The following is a 21,289-nucleotide window of genomic DNA, read 5'->3' on the forward strand; positions in this document are numbered from 1 at the left end:
TAAATTAGAAAACTAAGGTTATTTTAGAAAAAGCAAGCAAACCTCGTGGCATTTCCACATCAAGGAAATGAACCTGACTGAAATTAATATAGTTTGTGAAAAATCATTTACCTTCGATAACAATTTTGAAGTCAATGAAGGTAACCTCTAAGAACAACTAACCTCCATGAATGACCATTCTACTGAGGAATGGAGAATCGTTACTCCCAAGAGGTTTCATTGTATCATTTTAAAAATATTGAGTTTTTTATTTATCAAAAAAAAAAATTGTGATCAGGCTCTCCTGTGGTTGTGCACCCCTAGTTTGGTGAAAAAAATCTCATTTGCTTATATTTCTTTGGTTTAGGGATGACTATCAAATCAGGGATATTAAAAAATGTTTGAACCACTTGTGGAATTAAATCATGAAGAAATATTAAGAGTTTAATACAGATATTTTTAAATTCTGTACATAAGCTTTTTTTTTCTTTGCCGTATTTACTTTTTTATTTCTGTATTGAAATTGTTCTGTTTATAATTTTGCTTCTTTTCAGGGAAAGCAAGTTGACAAGACTGTTGCAAGACTCATTGGGAGGCCATACAAAGACATCATTCATTGCAACTATATCCCCCGCTCAGTGTAATTTGGAAGAGACACTCTCAACCTTGGATTATGCTACTAAAGCTAAGAACATAACAAACAAGCCTGTTCTCAATGAAAAAAGGACTATACGAGCACACATACGTGTAAGACGGTGGTTATTTTTATTATTATTTTTGAAATCTATCCACAATTTTGCTATTTTAAACTAAATTGAGTTCTCCATGGCAAAATCGAGGCAACATTCTTTTGAAAAGCAAAAAATTTTGGTTTTCTTTTCTGCAAAAGTTTACACATAAAATTCGAATCTTTTTCTGATGACGATAGTATCATAAATCTATGTATTGTTTTGATTATATTTCCATCAGTTGTTATTGATTTTCACGTGGTTTTTAAATATATATTTCTGACAATATGGGAAATTGTACTCGTGCATTTGAGTATTTACTTTTTAAGTCAATGATTCTACTGATTTTTTGGCAGTTTTTGCAATTGATTTTTTGACAGCTATTGCTATTGATTTCCCCAAAGTTTTTAAAATCAGATACTATTATGCAGCATTATTTATTGCAACAACCTAATCTCATTTAAAGCATTTAAGTTACCCCTTTTTGAAGAGTCCTATTAATTCGGGTGATTTCGTCGTCAATCTTTTTAATAAATACTATTTCATAATTTTTTAATGTGATGATTATTTACAAAATACGAAAAAGGAATTAATTAGTGCATTTGTCTCCCAATTAAATGCAAAAATATCACCCATAATATTAGTATATATAAAAAGAACTATTGCATGCTCAGTTAAAAAAAAATATTTGCTGTTTTTTCTTGTAAAATCAGTGCTTTTGCTATTTTAAAATAGCAATATATATGTTCGCTATTTTCAAAAGTATGGCGCTGAAAGATATTTCTGCTAGAGAATTTTTTTGTGGAATTCATGTGGCAGAATTTTTTTGCAGGAAAAATTCCACCACAGGGATCGAGCTGACATTTTAAAATTGTAGCAGCAACTAAAATATAAATTCAAAAAAAAAAAAAAAAAACCCAATTACTTTTATTAATTTTTACATATTTCCTGGTTTGGAGAACTATCTCCTTATTGTTATCGAAATTCCAAGAACCCAATAGTTTTTTTTCCATTGTTAGACTTTAGACTCACAACTCCCAGATCTTAGAATCAGAACTAAAAGAAGCATTCTTGGCACCCTTTTTATTGGTGTGTCAGGAATGCCAAAAGCGATATTTTGCATTTGTTTTCTTAGAAATCATTCTTCAAGTGTCGAATAACAATGATAGGTTATTTTTCACATTCTGTTCGTTTTAATGACTAATTCATTTTCGTTGCTCTTATGGGAAGGTGGGGTTTTGGGGTCCCAATTTTTTTTTCCACTTTAGCTGACATTAATGAATCAAGAAAAAAAATAGTCTTGAACTTGTTTATATTTTATTTAATCATCACTGAATTTAATTTAAAATATTCACACTAACTTTAATAAAGAATTCTAATTGGCAATCAACCTTTACAAATTTACTTAAATGAATTCTTCTGTGTATACCCATAATGCTATGAAAATACTATCTCGTCTTTAATACAAAACAGATAATCGGTTTTGATATTGATAAAATGTTGTATTTTCTATTAGGAATTAACGGAGGAAATTGAACGCTTACGAAAAGAACTTCTTGCTACTCGAAATGGAGAAGGATATTATGTTGATGCTCTGAATTATGAGTAAGACTTTTTTTTTTGTTTACTGAGATGTTTTAAATATACAAGGCATGTGATTTTTTCCACTAATTTGCCGAATTCCGCAAATCTCAAGACCATCGAGTTCTTCAAATCAAGGGTTGCCGTAGGCAACTAAAATGTGACTATTTGCAACTATTTTCGACCTGAGGCGACTGTGGCAACGTTTTTTACCTGAAAAGGCTAAAAAAAAAAAAAAGCAACTATTTTCAGGATAAGGAGACTTTTCTATGCTTCTACGATGTTTTTTTTAGCATAAATTGGGTTAAATAAAGAACCTGCAGCCTACACACAAAATTAAAAATGTTGAATTACAAATTTGAGTCATCACTTTTTACTGCTCTAAATTTGGACAGATTCAATTGTAAATATATTTTGTTTCTCAGTCGCTTTTTCAACGGTCATTGCAACGAAATTCTGTAGGATTTTAGAAAACCCAATATTCAATACAATATTATGATGCATGAATTTCGAATTTGAATAGCCACTTTTCACAATATATGTATTTGCTAAATCAATTCTTAGTTAAACTGAAAATTTTTTAGTAAAAATAAATATGTTTTTTTTTTTAATAAAAAATGATTTCTAGTACAGAATGATTTCTAGTTCAGTAGTTCTAGTTCAGATTTTTTGAGTGATTTCTAGTACAGTAGGGAACCGACTATCCGTAACGATCGGGACCATCGCTATTCCGGATAACTGACTTTTCTGGTTTTCTAAATCGCTACAAAAAGCAGTTTTTTATTGTCAAACTCAACTAAAAAAAAAATATTTGGAAATAATCTTAAAAAGAAGAAAAAACAATGAAGTAATACACTAATGATTATTTCCAAAATGATGGTAAGGTAAACATCTTTCAAAAAAGAAAGAAAAATCCTGAAATCTTATGAGAAAAAAAAAATTTAAAAAATGGCGGGAAAATTTATCGAATTTCGTTCCGGTTTTTTGGTTTTCCGGATTTTGTTGGTTTTGATTGATTGGTTTTCTGTACTGTAATTAAAAGTATTTAATTTTCTGCAAATGTATTAACTGTTTGATATTAAAATTTTTATATATGTTTGTATAAAAAATATTATATATGCCACAGACATGACTAAATGGATCATTGTATATGACAATTATGTCATTTAATAAAATTTTTGTTTTTATTAGGCAACTATTTTCATAGTTTATGGCAACTATTTTCATGCTTTAGGCTACTAAAAGCAACTATATTGTTCCTTTTTTTTTCTGGGGCAACCCTGCAAATCAATAATTTATATCCTAACAATTCTCAGTGTTCCTAAAATTTAAATTCTGTTACTTATGCAGAATCTTGTTTAACGAGATATTTATTCTGCTTTTACTAGCTTCTTTTCTTCCTAAGTTCTTATTCACGCTCAATTAAATCTCTCTCTTTTTTTCTTTCTTTTTTTTTTACACGAATTTGTTAGAGAAAAATGCAACTTTGGATAAACACCAAGAAAAAAAATAATTCCATCATAACTTCTGCTGGAATCAATGCACTACTGAGACAAACACAAGAATATAAAATTGGTTGGTAATCGTAAAGGTAATTCTGAAATGGTAAACATTTAAAAGATTGTTCGCTAGAAAAAGTGTCCCCCCCCCTTTAAACCTCTATTTTAATGAGTAGCAAATTCCGATTTGTAACAGAAGAATTATTTAATCAATGTGATAAATATTCCCCCTCTTTTAAATTTGACTACAGTTCGATCAAATTTTCCTTTTATCAGATATTACGACGTGGAAATTTCAAACTGCACGTTTCAGTGATCACTTTGCAACATGCTCAAAACAATCGTTAATCCCAGTTTACGTCTTTTTTTCCAGTTAAATCAATTGATTTTCTCATGGTTTTTAAAATTTCGATATTATTACAACTTGCAAAACTTGAAGCACGTGTTTTAGCCTAACCTTTCATGCTACCGAGTTTTATCCTACAGGTGCAGTCGTGGTTTTATTACGACAATTATTAACACCGAAATTATATTAAAAGTAAGTTTGCTGTATTAATAATTTGTATGTATCTTTCAAAGAAAAGTTATAAGTGTACATTGGAAATGTTTTTTTTTATTTTATTTTTTTTTTTTTAAGTTGAAATCAAATCTGCAAGATTGGTATTTCTTTTTGCATTTTTATTAAAAATGTAGCTTTATTATTTAGAATTTTAAACAAACCCATAAATTAAGTTTATCAAAATTAAAAAGTATCCATATCCTAAATCAATCCATAAAAAGAGTAATAAAGAAAAATGTTAAAAGATAATTTTTGCTACTTCCTTATTACTTTTCCATTTCTTAGAGTAAGAGTTATTTAAATTAAATATTTTTTTTTTTCATTTTTTTAAGCATCAATTTAAAAATTTTCATATTTTAATGATTTTTACAGAAGTCTCAGCAAGCAAACTTATATTAGCAACTTAGTGTGAAATAAATATCACTTTTAAAATGATATTTTAAAAATCTTTATATCCTATGGATTTTTCAGAAATTTATTGTAGATATTGAATACGGATTTTTTAAGTTTGTTTTTTAGTTAATAATGATACATTTCTATGCCATTTGTAATAAATCCTACATTTCCAATTTTTAACTCTGCAACATAGTTTTAATACATTGTTATGATTTATTTTTAATAACATTTCAATTTTAATTGTATTTTTAAAGTATTAAAAGATTAGATTTTAATTGAAAAAAATCACTAACTTTGTTTATTGGTTGGAATAATTTATTATATATATTTTTAAATATAATTGGTTGAAGATAATTTAAATTATAAAATAGTTAACTTTTCTCTCATTTAGACAAATGGAAAAGCAAATAGCTGAAACACAGAATAAAATAAAAGTAAAGGAAGAGGAATTAGAAGCTTTGAAACAACAAAATGTTGAAGTAAGTTTTCGTCGATTTTTAAAAAAAAATTTTTTTTCTTTCTATTTACAATGCAGTGATTTATCAACTTTTTCTTTTCTCACTAGGCTTAGTTTATAACGACAGAGAGAACAGGGAAAACCTGGAATTGTTAGGGAAATTTATTTAACCTGGAATATTTCTATGTCATACCTTGAAAATAACCTGTCTTAACTTGTCAGTAACAGTAATCACAGGGTTCCCACGGTCCTTGAGAGTCCTTGAAAGTCCTTGAATTTTTTTGTGCTAAATTTAGGTCCTTGAAAGTGCTTGAAAAACGTCTTAGGTCCTTGAAAAACTTGATAGGTCCTTGAATTTGTCCAGTACTGCCGCCTGCCCTTTTTATAAAACACCCGCGGATCTTTCTCGTTCTTTCTGTTTTGTTCCCGAGCTCTCTCACGTGGTTTTTAACGCTACCGTTTCTAACCGGGCCTAGCGTCTTGGTGTCTGCCAAGCGCGCGGAGCACAGCAGACAATCAATGCGTTCGGGGCGAGACTCCACTTCATCTTCTGTCGCATATGCTTAGATCTTTTTTCTTATCGAAACTGGAATACTCTCGAATTTCGTAACAATATGTACCTTGTAGTTTTCAATAAATTTGCCGTTTTACCATCCGCACTTGTCCTTACGTTTGCGTCATTTCAAAACTTTATTGTAAAGCGTATTCGCAAAGGCACGACTTCGTATTTGTGTTATGTAGTTTAGACTAGTTATGCCTGGGAAGTGCTATTTTAATCCCCAATGGATGGATAATCAAGCTTATAAAGAATGGATTTTATCGATGCCCGAAAAGAAGTTCAGAGCCAAGTGCCGATTATACATGAAGGAGATCGATATCGCGAAAATGGAAGAATCTGCTCTGAAATCACACATGAAAGAAAGGTAAAACAAAAGAGCAGTCTCATGCCTTGAGTTCTCTTTTTCCAAAGACATCAACGTCTAATTCATCTGGTGTAAATACTCCTTCAACATCGTGTGCCTCATGTAAAACAGAAACTTTAGTGGTCGAGGTAACATTGTCTTCTTATCTGGTCAAAAGGAATGTGCTTGATGCTGAAATTCTCTGGAGTCTGAAGTGCATCACTAGTAATTATTCATGTAACTCCTGTGAAGGGATTAGTAAATTGTTCTCGAAAATGTTTGCTGATAGCTGTATAGCGAGACAATTTTTTTGTAGTGCCACAAAGTGAGCCTATTTGGGCTCCTTTGGATTGGCACTATACTTCAAAGGGATTCTTATAAATGAGCTGAAGAATGTTGATTGCTACACTGTACTCTTTGATGAGACGTTAAATCAGTCTCTACAATCTAAGCAGATGGACATTATGGTAAGGAATTGATAATAAAGTTTGCACTAAGTATCTTACCTCCCAATTTATGGGTCATGGAACTGCAGAAAATATTTTGTCCTCTTTTTACAAATGCATGGATGATGGTTAAAAGCTCTCTAAAATACTTCAATTATCCATGGATGGACCCTATGTCAATTGGAAATTCTGTTAGAAGCTTCAGTGTGAATTAAAAGAGAAATATTCCCACCAGGTCATATTCATTGGCAGTTGTGGATTACACATAACGAATAATACTTTTAAACATGGTGAAAATGGGATATGTTCCTTCTAATTTTTATTTTCAGAAAGAATTGTTGCTGCATAACATTTAGAGAAGGTTGTGTAAATTATGGATGAATAATTTCAGAAACGATGTTTAATAGAGGAGGGGGGGGGTTATGGAATATGGAATACCTAAGATTTAGCTCTGTCTCTCATGCAGCCTTCACATGGAAATACACAGGATTAAAGGAATTTCACCATTAACACCTCATTACCATTAGTTATAGATCGTGCTGAAAATGATTTTGTGAATTAATATGTAAAACCAGTAGGGTTGTTTTTAAAAAAATATAAATTTTAGTCCATAATACATATACTTTCTTCTCTCTATATAGGCAAAGCATTTAGGTATTATATTTGAAATTAATTATTGCCACAACAAGCATTGTTGCTTCTAGTAAAATAGAAGAGAATAATTTTTAAAATTGGTCTTAGATTAAGGTCCTTGAAAATTTTGTTGAGGTCCTTGAAAAGTCCTTGAATTTCAATCTCATCATAGAGTGGGAACCCTGAATCAGTTATTGAGATTCAAGTTAAATAATTCTAACATCTATTACAATTATTTGTTTAAAAAAATTTCATTTTTTAGTCAAACTGAAAGGTTCCCCATCCTCATTTAATGATATTTTTTTACACATATAATCTTATATTTCGCATTACAAATAAAAGAATTAAAGTTTTATAATGAAAACGTGGTCTCGATTTTCATTGAAATTTACCTAGTTTACCTGGAAAAGTCAAGGATTTTTTTTTTGAAATTGAGTGGGAACCCTGTAACAGTGCTTGATTTTTTTACCTTTTCCGTGTAATATTGTTTACATTTGTTAAAGTATCTTACAATTTTGAAATATAAGTGTTCTATCATAATCTATTTTTAAAGAGGACTTATGTTATCTTTTATTTCCTAAATATGTAAGTTTTTGTAGGGGTGGCAATTTTCTACGCTTTATTGGAACATTTATTTTAGTGGTAGCTAAGTTTATGTTTTAATGTATGATTCCTTGCTTTGTAAATTTGACTTACAGTTACTTTATACAATTAGTAACAAGTAAACAAATAAATGATTCAAAAGTTTCATATAAAACGCAACTTTTTCCCATGACTTTTAACAGGTTGGGAAATTTTCAAAAATTCTTATAGCTTTACTTTTTATCTATCTCTCAATAAATTATTTTGCAGAAAGCTTGGTAGTTAAAAGCCTTACTTTTGTATCCAGATAAATTTCATATAGATTGGGGTTATGATTTGCCGTTTTTAATTAGATTTTAAAAAAAAGAAATTTCAAAAATATTTGTTCTGGTTTTCAAAATTAAACTTGTAAATATAATTTTATCTATGTGTAATTTATATTTATGCAAAACAGTATCTGCAGTCAATTAAAAATAATATGAATTAATATTATCTAGATATAAGTGCTTATTTATTTAAGTAAACTAACGGGAAAGTCCAGTCCGAGATAGCCTGGTTGGTGAGGTACTGGACTCGCGTTCGTGAGAAAGGGAGTTCGAATCCAGCCGACCGAAGACTTCCCCGTGTAGTAAATAGTGACTGGTGTTTGTTAGAAATGAGCAGAAATTCCAATCCTAAAAAGTGTATTAAAACATATACACTTTTTTCATTTTATAAAATAGTGAAATATTGTCTTTTGTAGATTGAACTATTGCTTACACAAATAAAGGAGGAACTTCATAAAAAGACCAAACAGCATGAAGAAACAGTTTCAAAGTTAACAGATACTTTATGTTACACTGAAAAGGTATTTGTTTATTTCCTGTCATTAGGTTTTAAAATATTTTAACTATTAACAGTTAAATTATTTAGCTGCAAATTAATTGTGTTTTTATTTAAAATTTATTATTGAAACTCTTTATCATTTGAGTTTTATTTATGAAACCTAAACATGCACAAGTTTTCAATTTGGAATATTTTTGTGAATGATAAATTATAACTTACAGTTCCAAGACTAATTGTTTAAAAGATAGGGGTAATATGTAAGTTAATTTTAGACTTTAATTGAAGAGCAATTAGCCTATTTTTGCTATTTAGATTCAAGTTGTTTATAAGGTGAAAGAGCTTATCAAAACTTACATGAAAAGTCCCTTCTCAAAAATTGCTTTCTTTTTTTCCTTCAAATGTGTTCCAAAACCATGTAAATCCAATTATACTTCTGTAACTGATTATACATGTAATTACAGATTTAAAAAAAAAAATGTCCTCATTTTTAGGCTGTTTGCAAAATTTTCTTCTAATAACTTAATGTTTTGACAAAAGACTTTTTTTCATGCACTAAATTAAATAAGGGGATAGAAGTGTAAAGTACAGCAATCATGGGTATCAAAATGTATAATTATGTAACATTTTTTTAAAATTAGATACTTTGAATAGTTCAAATTAATTTTAAATGCAAGAAATATTGTTATTCTTGTCATAAAATTTTAAAAAGTCTAGTTGAGAGTCATATATACTAATTTACTATTTATAAATCAAATCTCGTACGATTAGGATTGGTTTCTCAAAAATTCAAATTGATCTCTTCGTACAGTTTATTAAAAAAATTTATTTCAATTCAGTTAACAATTCGGAGGTTTTAAAAGGGTAAACTGAAGTATAGTTCACAAATTATTTTCTATTTTATTTTTATAAAAAACTATAAGTTGCATTTGAAATTAATGAAACACTTTTAATTAAAATATTTCTTTTTTGTTCATTAAAAAATATTAATCCTAATTGCAATTTCATACAGCTCATTTTCATATTGGTTCGTTGAAAAAAAAATTTATTCCAGTTCAGTGTTCAGTATATAAGTAATGATATTTTGAAACAGCAGAAGAAATTTAAAATAAGATAATTTAAGATTTAGATAACTTAAAAGTCAAATTACTACGACAGGTTGGCATTACTGCTGTCAAATTTATTTGCTACTATGTTTTTTTCCCTCCTTGCTTATGATTTTAGCACTAAATGATATTCAAATTACAATAGAACCTCAATTATTCAAATTTCTTCAGCAAAAATATACTACAATTTTTCCCTCGCACTTACTTACTTAACAATGTACATATTTATTATAGTTTTCTTTAGTTATTTGGTGAAGTTGATTGCTACAAATATAACATTACAAATCATACCGTTATATGTGAAAACAATTTATTCAGGAAAAAAAAAAATGCTGTTATCTAGTACAAATGAGTTAGAAAATGAATAAGATTTATCATCCTTTCTATATCTGTTTGACAGAAAGACATATCTTGAATGATCAAATTAAAATTTCATTTAATGGGTGCATAACATAATTATTTAAAAAAAAAAAAAAAAGACTTTTAAGAGTTGATTGATAGAGATTAAAAAATAATGTATACTCTATAATTCGAATATTTTTGTTATTTGTAGTAAGTTTGGTCATTGAGTAACTGAGGTTCTACTGTATTTAATTAAAGGAAAGGTAACCACCAGGTTTTTTTTTTAAACTTCATTTTCTTTATCATCCTTTCTATTAAAACTGAACTTTTTATAGGTGCTCTCGAAAACAGCTTTAGAAAGAGATGAAAAGAACTATCTTCTGAATATTCACCATCATAAAGAAAAGCAATTAGTTGTACAAAATCAGGAGGTAAGTTAGTGTTATATATATATATATATATATGTGTGAGTAATGGTTAACTATAACTTAAGTGTTTAATCTATTGAAACTCTTTCCAGCTGCATCATGTGGTAGACGAAAGCACTTGTGACGTAAATAAACTTCACATGAAGGTGGAACGAAAACAAAAAGTGGAAATAAGTAATGAAGAACGCCTCAAGCAATTTCAGCAAGTATCTCACAAGCAGTTTGCTAACTTAGATGACATGGTTAATAGTTTAAAACAGAAACAGGAAACTAAATTTGGAAACTTACAAGAAAGTTTAGGTAAATCTATTTTCAGAGCATTATAATTTTTTAATCATTACTAGCTATGATACTGCGACTGCTGCTGTTTGATGCAAATTTTGTAGTTCTGGCATTACTGGTAAAAAAAACTTTTAACTTTTTATTCTGATATTCCTCGTTTTTGCTTGTGTTCACAATTATTGATTTATCTAATTTTAAAAGTGATAGATTATAATCATATTGTAGAATTTTTACTTGGTGAATTGAGGAATCATCCACTAAATTACTTTTAGACTAAAATGTTCAGTGATATATTCAATGTGCTTTCATTTTGTTATTATAGAAACCTTAAATTGAAATGATTTGATTAATGAAGTAAACTAAATTACAAGTTTTAATTAAATATTAATGGGAAGGTATATTAAAAGATTGATACTGGTTATTATTTTTCTTCATTAAACTTCGGTGTAAAAATTTTCTATAATTGATCTGAAATTATTATGAGTTGCTCAATGCCTGATAAAATTATGTTGGAAAATGTATAATCTTTCTTTTCTAAACAAGCTAATTCTAAAACTAAAAATTATGTAATTTATTATTCTTTTGCTATAAAATTTGCCTTTATTATTCTTGAGTAGAGTAAATCATACTTCTTTTTGTTGCCTTTTTTAAAAATAGACTCATGTGTATACAATTGTACAGAAAATGTTCTGATTTTTTCACACATTTTTCCTTTGCTTATTCAAAAATCTTGATATTTTTATTTGAGCTCTGGTGGTTCAAGAGATAGAGCGTTCCCTTGCCAATGACCAACAGGGTTCGAATCCCAGCAATGGCTGGACGATACGAATTCTGCACCCGGCTCGCACCAACCACAGTGCTGATGTAAAAATATCCTAAATGGAAGATAGATCATGGGTTAGAGTCCCCTTGAGGTCAGGCTATTCATGAGAGGTTTTCCCCTCCAAGTAATGCAAATGTGGGTTAGTTCCATCAAAAAGTCCTCCATGAAGGCAGATTTATCCCAATACTTGATCCAGAAGTTCCCTTGTTTTCTGGATTAGGGCCAAAATTACAAGGCTATAGAGTTGAACCTTAATACAGGGTATCCACACACCTGGAAAGTCATGAATTTCGGTATTAAAAAAAATTTGTCATGATTTTAACTATTTTTTTAAGGAAATCATGGAAAGTCATGGATTTAGGTCGCTGAAAAATCTAATTTTTAAAATGTAATTTAAGAATACTCCCCCATTTCATGGTGCTCCGAATATCTGAATTTGTAGTAACATCCCCACTCGCAGTCATATTTTATTAAAATATAAAATGTTTTTGTCATGTTCTTTCAGGGATGAGATTTTTCCGCTTTTTAGCGGATTTCCGCTTTTTTCCCTTATCTCTTAAATTTCAACTTTTTTTTATCAAAAATTCAGATTTTTCTAAAAATTTCACTTTTTTTTATAAATATTCCGCTTTTTCAGAAAATTCACCGATTTTCAAAGAGAAACAGAAAATTCAAACTACATAGCTACCAATCCTTTCTCATTTTTACTTATTTTAACTATTTTCTCCCCTTTTACTCGCAGCAGATAAGATTTTCCGAATTTTTTACCCGCCCTCCAGATAGATCCGATTTTTGTAGTTCAAACGACGCTGCTTCTGACAAGTCTTTTACATGTCCCAAGCCTGGAATCTGCTAATATCTCGATTCTTATTCACACGATTTTAATATCAAACATAGCTTTTCATATTTGCGTTTTGCGATTCTTATTCACGCGATTTGAATATTGTACGTTGCGATTCTTGTTTACGAGATTTAAAAATCCGATATTGTGATTCGTATTTATGCCTTTTTAAAAACCTATGTAGCGATTCGTATTCACGCAAGTTTAAAATTCAATGTCTTGATTTGCTCATGCAGTTTATAATATCAAACATCGATTTTCGTATTTATACGTGATTTTAAAATAAGGCATTGGGATTCGCATTCAGGCATTCTAAAAATTATGCATCATAATTCTTATTTATGCAATCTAAAAATTGCGCATCATGATTCGTATTTACGCGATCTAAAAATTATGAATCGTGATTTGTATTTGCGCGTTTTAAAAATTCTATATCCCAGTTTGTATTTTCTCATTTTCAAAATCGTATATCTAGTTTCATATTCATGTGATTTCAAAATCCATAATTGTTATTCATATTCACGCAATTTTAAGCTCAACTATCGCGATTCTTGTAAGAAGTAAAATTTATTTTTTAATTAGTTACTATAAATGTAACTGTTTTTCTAACAACGATTATTAATATATGTAAGTGTTACAACATCAGAGAAACTGGAAGGGAATATATTCAAAACTTACATTCTGTGCTTGCAAAGAAGAAAAAATAGGATTTGTCACAAGATGTTTGAAGATGGACTAACGACTAAATATAGCAAACATAAAAGATATAGCAAACAAAAGCAATCACTTACAAAGGGATTTAATTTAATTTTTTTTTTTTTTCTTGAAAAGAGTTAATTAACTCATCATCAAAATTTTATTTATAATTGCTGTTATTTATGCTATAAAATGCAAAATTCTTATCAAATAAAATACAATTATCTAAACACTTGCTGATTGTCATGTAATTTTTCAAACTAAAATAGCAATTTTTTTATGTTAAGGAGTTACTATATATTTCTACTTCACTGTTATTGATATGTTTCAAAGGGCTCTAGTTAGAGACTATAATATGAACATAATGATTCGGTCCATTGTTAAAGTTTTTTTTCCAATATAATTTAAAAAGTAATATTACTGATATATTTGCTATAAATCACATAACAGTATTTATTAAAAGAAATGAAATATTATTGAATATTCTCAGTAGTTTTAATTTGCTAAACAAGGTAGTTTTTCAAGTAATAATTGTCTCTTATGTGAACTGAGGAAAAATATAATTTCCAGCTTTATTTTTTCAATTGATAATTTTTATTTTATCTAAATGTTAAGTATCAATGTAGTCATTTATATAATAATAGATTAGTACACAATTGTATGTCAACACATTATTTATTACCTTAAACTGTCTGGAATTTATTATTGAAGGGTTGCGCTTGCGTAAAATTTGCTATTGTGGAAATTCAGCTTTTTTGCCTTTCGGCTAATCTCATCCCTGTCTTTAAAAGTTATGGTGTTCTTTCAAAAAATGAAAGAATAAACATTTCTAGAGTGAATTAATTATCTTTTAAACTTCTGTGATTTCAGAATTTTTGTTATTTTTTTATTTTATAACTGAAGCAAGCCAGTCATTGGGAAAAAAATTTTATTCAGAAATGAGAACAGAAAAATCGGGAGTATATCTTTCTTTCGAATGAACAAGAAAACAGGGTTGCCACAGGTGACTAAAATGCAACTATTTTCGGCATGAGGCGACTATGGCAACTTTTTTTGCCTGAAAAGGCTAAAAAAGCAACTATTTCCAGGAAGAGGAGACTATTGGGAGACTTTTCTGTACTCCTAGCGTTGTTTTTTTTTTTTTTTTTTTTTTAAATCATAAATTGGGTTCAAAATCTGCCGCCCAAGATAGCTTTTGAACACATTGTACTTTTGTTTCTTAAAAAATGAAAAATTTTGAATTGCAAATTTGAGTTTTCACTTTTTAATTCATTCAATCTGCAGATTCTTTTGTAAGTCTATTTCGTTTCTATGTCGCCTTCGAAATTCCGCATGATTTTTAAAAAAAAAAAAAAGAATTTAATACGATATTACGATGTGTGAATTTCGAATTTGAGTAATCACTTTTCACAATATATATGTGAGTGTATATATCCTAGATAAATTATTGATGAAAGAGAAAATTGTGCTAGAACATTAACGTTTATATAAAAATTATCATATTTACCACCAACTTGACTAAATGGATCATGATATATAACAATTAAGTCATTAACAAAATTTTTGTCATATTTTTAATTAATTTTTGTTCTTATTTAAGCAACTATATTCATAGTTTTCGGCAACTATTTTCATACTTTAGGCTACTAAAAGCAACTATTTCGTCCATTTTTTTCTGTGGCAACCCTGAGAAAAACATCTTTAGAATATAATTCTGCTGAAAAAATTATTTGCTTTTGTATTTTTTTCAGCTATTTTATTGCTTCAACTCTTACTTTACTCTCTTTTTTCAAATTTAAAATCTATAAATATGAAGAAGCAGAGTATGACAGTTTTGGTTATACCTATCATTTCAATTTATGTTATTATAATGGTTTTTTAAATTTCTTGTTGTGTTTTTATCGGAGAAAATAGCAACTTCGTTAAGTCATGAAGAATTCTAGGAAAGTCATGAATTTGAAAATCTAAAATGTAGCAGATACCCTGTTAATAGTTGTGAGCCCAAAAATTGGGTCATCTGTTCAACGATAGTTATATAATTTTAAGAAAATTGCTTTATTGTAAAATATTGCAAATATAATTATATTTTCCAGATGGTATTTCGTCTGACATTAAGAGCTCATTTCAACAAGCTACAGATATTTTTCATAGAGTTGACTCAAACGTAAGAAGTTCATTAAATGACTTTTCTTCAGTGTTAAACAATGAGGCTGTAGAACAACAGAAAATTTCAAATTCACTATTAGAGAATTTGAATTCCAAAAAGGTAAAGTTGATCTCTCTAAATCTGTTTTGTAAACACCAAAATAAGTTATTAGTAAGTGTGTAGTCTCAAATTTATTATTATTTTTTTTTTGTGCATTTGGTAACAAAGCAAAAACAAGCTAATGTTGGGAGAGGTTAAAATTGAACTTTTTATCAAATAAACTATCTGATATATCGTCAACTCTAATTTTGTTACCTTTGGAAAAACTTTCATTTTTAATGGGAACACAATATTTATTTTCACCCTGCCTGGCTTGTAAGAAAACTGATCATTCAGGTTGCCAATCCACAGAGAAAACCTTGAAAGTACAGGAAGTTTAAGAATCACCTAAAATAACGGGAAAAGTGCAGAGAATTATGAATTTTTCCTTGCAAACGGAGAAAATAAGAGGGAATTTTATTTCTTATTTTTGTCTTCTGACCTCTCCAAGCGCAATTAAGCTTTATAATTTTCCTCCGAAATTTAAGATCGATTTTTATTTTTTGTGTTTGTGTGTAATCCTTTTTTTATCGCCATTTTTATGATAGTGCTTCATTTTTAAAAGCGTTTCTTATAGTCTATCTCTTTTAACATTTTATGTACAACAATTTTTTTTTTCTATTTATCTTTTTCAACTTTACAACTGCAGTTTTTTTTTTAATACCTGCTAGTCAGTTTTTTATTTTACTTAAATATTTCTAATTATTTTAACATCTAGTTTGTTTTTTTTAAACATTTCCATTAAAGTTTTTTTCCCTCTTTACCCCATACCAATAAAGCAGCTGCGTTTTGATTATTTTTCATTAAGAACTAAACTTATTTCTATATGAAAAATAATTTAAATTTTTTTTTTTTTTTTTAATGTTACTATAGGCTGATATTTTTGGCCGAATAATCGGTTATTTGGCCAAATCACTACTCGTTACACCCCTAGTCGGTATATTATAACTAAAAAAAATAAAATTTTTCATTGAAGTTAAATGTTCAACTTAATTTAACTGAGAATACTTTTAGCTCTTATACATAATTTTCTACAGCTTATTTTTGTACTCTTTGTCATATGTATTATTTTCCTTCAGAATACTCTTAAGGCTGAGCAAGATCTGTTTTGTTCTGAAAACATTCCAACATTTGCTGAAAAGTTTTCTGGTATGATGGTAGAGATGAAAAGTTGGTTCCTTACTAACCATTATCACATGAGTCAAAAGGTAAGATTTCTCTTCTAAAAACTAAATGTACACTTTATTAAAATATCAAGAATAAATTTAGTTCCTATTTAAACAATTTTATTTTGTGTACACTATTGTATGTTGTATGTACTTAAGGTTATTCGTATGTATAAATATAATTTTAAAAATGTTAAAACTTTAAAAAAAGTAAGGTATCAGGAGTCTGTCCAGACCAAATTCACAACCGTTTAGTGGTACCTTCACAAATTCAACTTTAGGAAAAACGGTAGTTTCGCAAAATACTTTATCTTGAAATTTTATTTTTGTATCCCGTAAGAAAAGATGAATCCATATTGTGTTGATTTTTTAATATAACTTTTTAATTTTCACAAATTATGTCTAAATTTTCCCAAAATAGGTTGGTATGGTATCTATCAGAAAAAACTAGCCAGACCCCTGGGTTTAGATTCTCAAATCATTGCGGCATGTGGAGAGTCTACTTTGCATATTTATAACATGTTATGATCAGCTTTTATGTATTTATATGTGAGTTAAAAATATAGTGAGAACATGGAAAATAATGAAGATTAATGAAAAAAGTAGAAGAAAAATTATTAAAAAAAATAAATAAATTAAGGAAACGTAAAATGAAAAAATATTATCTCTTCATCAGCTCGCACGATTATGTGCAGTTATTATACGAGTTCTATATGCTTACAGCTTATGCACAGTAAATAAAGCTTATAAATTTTTTTCTTTTAATCCTTTTTGTCTTTCTTGTGCTATATATGACCATGAATAACCATATATTATTTACCATGAATAGCTGAAATCCAGAAAATGTCAACAACCGCATTGGTGAATGTCCAAAATATTTGTTATATCTGATTTGATATTAATTTATTCATTGATATTATATTTATTCGATATTTTAATATCTGCTGAGGATAGATTTGGATAAACAGTGTTCGGAGTACTGGGCAAATGTTTACTGGGCAGTGGCACTGAACTTTAAAAGCCATCAGTTTTTGGTAAACTTAACTAGTCCTTGTATATATTTCAGACTTTTACCTAAGTGATTCTCAACATTCACCGGTGGAAGTCGAAAACCACCAATTTCAGTCACTTACAGTAACATATACATTCTTAAATTCATAAACTATAATGTTTTTCCTCTGCACTTTTAATTTGTTTGAACTTAGAGTTGCTCCTCAATTCCGAATTTGGTTGACTTAATAAACTTAATGAGCTGCTGCATCTTAACTCATTGAAATATTTAATTAACAAGCAAATAAAATATTTTGATCCTTTCATTTATTTAAATATTTCACAAATGCTATTTTTTTCTCGTCTCTTGATTGATGATTGAAAATATTGGCTCTCTTGTTTAAAGCTTAAAAAGCTTTCTGTTAAATATTAATATTTAGCCTCCAATTTGTTACTTTGGGACAGCATTTAAACTTAAATATCAATTGCTAATGGATTTTCTGTACTCAAATTATTAGTTTCCATTCTTTCTTTTTTTTAAATGCATTCTTTGTTTTTCTCTTACATTTTTTCCCCCTTTCATTTCTTTCTTGAAATTTTGAATCTGTAATTTCTGCATTAAAAAATAAAAATGATGGAATTTTTTTGGTATTTCAGATTGAAAATTTTCATAAACAAATGAAGGACCATAAAGAAGAAGGCAGTAAATTTATGAATGATGTTATATCAACAATAGACACCATTAGAGAGAGTCATAACAATGAATTAGCTGCTTTAGAGGAACAAATAAATATCCTTTCTTCCAGACAGTCGCAAACAGAAGTATGATTTCATTTCCTTTATTTCATATCTTCAAAGTCTCCATAGCTTAACATAATATAGAAACAATAAGATTCATTATGAGGCCAAAACATAAATACACACAAACTTTCTTTTGCATTGTTTCCTTGAAAGTTGTTGTTAAAATAGATGAAGACTAACAATTTACTTTGTAATCTTATATATATATTATTTTTCTTCCCAAGTAAAAGACTTTTTTTTAGAAAAAAAATTAATGATTTAAGCAATTTTTTTAACAGTTTATAATTGGAATCCTAATCTTGTTTAATTTAATAATTTCCAAGAAAACCTCTTTATGAAGTTATATTTTTCGAAAGAAAATATTTGTAATAGTTTGATTTTAAATTTTATTATTTAAAATTAGTATATTTTTTAAAATGATGCAAGCATCTTTTATTCAGTATATTTAAGTGTTTTTTGAAAATGATGAAATTGAATAATGAAATATTTGCGTGGAATTATCATTGGATAAAGAAGTTTCATAATTATGTGCAAGAAGTTTTTGACTTGCTGAAGCAGTTCCTAAAGTATGATGTATATGCAAAAGAAGAGGAAATTAGCCATAAAGTGCCAAAATTATTTACTGCTAGCCTACCTAAACTATTTAGGATCCTATTTACCTAATTGTTGCAAAAAGTCTTATGTTATGTTATGGTCAGAAATCCGAATTTTTCTAAAAACAGTTATGTTTAATTTTCCAGAAAAAGTATGTTTTCGTGTCTCGTTACTTAATTTCAAGTATGGTCTACATAAATAGTTTAGCATATTTAAGATTAACCTTTTCATTCATAAGATTACAAATCTTTAAGGTGTTCTGTTTTTTTTAATTTGTTTATATATTACTTTGTTACTTTATTTAACAATAAAGTAAAATAAAAAATTAAGCAATTATATACAACAAACTACAGTAGCAAATCTTTATAACACAAACCTTAAAGCGCCTGGATTTTTGTTCTATAGAATTTTGTGTCGTGTAAATAATTTTGTGTATTTCTAAATTTATCGACTAAAATGCTTTTTAAATTAAGTATCAAATGTGCACATAAGTATTTATTATTTACGGGAAAACAACTAATTTTTCTAGAGCATTAAAACTTTGCAAACCGAAATTGGTCAACTTGGTTTACTGAACTTTTGAAATTGCTCTACTTAAGGAGCCTTTAGTCTCTCGTATTCTTTTAGCAAATAATTTATTATTCCTTTTCTTAGTTGCAGAAATTTATCAACTGCATTTTTTATTGTGTACTCTCATAAACGTTAATAACTTTCATCAAGCTCATATTATCAAGGTTCGGCTCATTCTTAATTTTATATTTAAGCTAAAAATTTAAAACATAATGATTTTGCTGGGTTATCTTCATTCATGTACTCATTTCTTATTTAATTTTTAGTTGCTAAGAAAATGCATTAATTAAATATTTTTCTCCCACCCAAGATTGCAGAAAAAAATAGTTCTTACAGTTGATGGCAAATTTTCTCAGATCTACATAAGTAATTTTAAGTTCAGTAAAAGTGAATTCAGGTCAACCCAAAATAAACCATGAAATTTCAGGTGCTGAAAAAATGTTTTCTAACGAAGTTATCCTACCATAATTCATTTGCATTTTGATAGTCCGAAAACATTTTTTCAGAATCTGAAACTTTATGAACTCACTTTTTCTTCACTTTAAATTTTTAATGTACCAATGGAAGAGAAACGGAATTTTTTATAAAAAGTTCCTCTTTCGATATATCGTCCTTTGTATTTTAAACAGTTATTTTATATTCACTATTTTAATTGCACAGATTGACTGAACACAGTTATATTAATTATTATTGCTTATTATATTTTTATTACATAGAAATTGACTAAGATTTGTGAACTTAGCAAATTAATTTGCGAACTTACTTCTGATGTTTCCAAAGATCTATCTCTTCAAAAAGAAATGAACTCTTCAGTAAGTTTCTTCACTAAAAAATAATAATAATACTAACTTATTTATTTTGTCTTGTATTTTAACATAGTTGTTCCTTACAGATTATGACCAGGCATCAAAACCATAAATTGAATCTTGAATCTGATTTAATTGCCACTAAAAAGTAAGTTGAGTAAGAAGTAGTTGTGTTGACTATACTGGGGAAAAAAGTCTAATAGTACTTAACCTGTTTGCATTCTGTGCTTAACAATCATATTTAAGTGCTCATTTTTGTAATGAAATGTATATTGCACAAAATAAATTTTAAAAAAGGAACAGTGCTGAATAACTACAGGATTGCAGAAAACTTTCAAAATCTAATATTTCCCTTTAACATGATTTTTTTAAATGAAATGATTTCCTGAAAGTTATTATTATTTTCCTGGTACAATTACTTTTTCAAAATATTTTTAGAAAATAATATTGGAAAATTTTTAAAGTTTTTTGCCTATAATATTTTCTTTAACAAAGAAAAAAATATACTTAAATTTTATACAAATCTTGAATAAAGTAACGTGTGTTAAAAAGGATGGAAATTTATATGTTGAAAAAGTAGTAATAAGACAACAAAATTTAAGGTATTGCTCATAAACGTAAAGAATTCAAACAAATTGACATATAAAGTAGTTGTTTGTGTTTAACATGAACAGAAAATTATTGTTTTTAGAAGTCTAATTAATATGCTATAAGGAATTAAAAGAACTATGCTAAAATAAACTTTAAAAATGTATATCTAAATGATAGCATACTTTACCATCTTCCTTATGACTTATTTGTCCAAATACATTTTTAATTTAGCTTTAAGATTTAACAGTAATCGGGAAGTGAGTTAATCTTGTTAGTTTTGGTTTTTGAAAAAATGCTAAAGTTGTTTTAAATAAATGCTCATTTTATCTATCATGCATAAGTGACAACATTTCTTAATATGCATGCTATTAACAGCCTTAGATATTTTATACTCTTTAAAATGGAATTAATGAATGTAATGAAA

The 21,289-nt window shown here is 28.1% G+C and overlaps 1 protein-coding gene across 1 annotated transcript in view; it reads left to right on the top strand.

The window, feature by feature from the left end:
* Klp61F (Kinesin-like protein at 61F) overlaps window positions 1–21,289 on the top strand; it is a 50,261-nt gene that overhangs the window by 15,365 nt on the left and 13,607 nt on the right. Inside the window, exons 9-19 of the mRNA XM_021145722.3 lie at window positions 534–726; window positions 2,224–2,312; window positions 5,134–5,221; window positions 8,505–8,609; window positions 10,368–10,463; window positions 10,553–10,760; window positions 15,196–15,368; window positions 16,427–16,555; window positions 18,161–18,325; window positions 20,185–20,280; window positions 20,361–20,422. Coding sequence (XP_021001381.3) covers window positions 534–726; window positions 2,224–2,312; window positions 5,134–5,221; window positions 8,505–8,609; window positions 10,368–10,463; window positions 10,553–10,760; window positions 15,196–15,368; window positions 16,427–16,555; window positions 18,161–18,325; window positions 20,185–20,280; window positions 20,361–20,422 — 1,404 coding nt within the window. The remainder of the gene's footprint in view (window positions 1–533; window positions 727–2,223; window positions 2,313–5,133; window positions 5,222–8,504; window positions 8,610–10,367; window positions 10,464–10,552; window positions 10,761–15,195; window positions 15,369–16,426; window positions 16,556–18,160; window positions 18,326–20,184; window positions 20,281–20,360; window positions 20,423–21,289) is intronic.

The sequence above is a fragment of the Parasteatoda tepidariorum genome, chromosome 9 (assembly GCF_982258835.1).
Source record: "Parasteatoda tepidariorum strain Cologne lab strain chromosome 9, Ptep-v5.0, whole genome shotgun sequence".
NCBI lineage: Eukaryota > Metazoa > Arthropoda > Arachnida > Araneae > Theridiidae > Parasteatoda > Parasteatoda tepidariorum.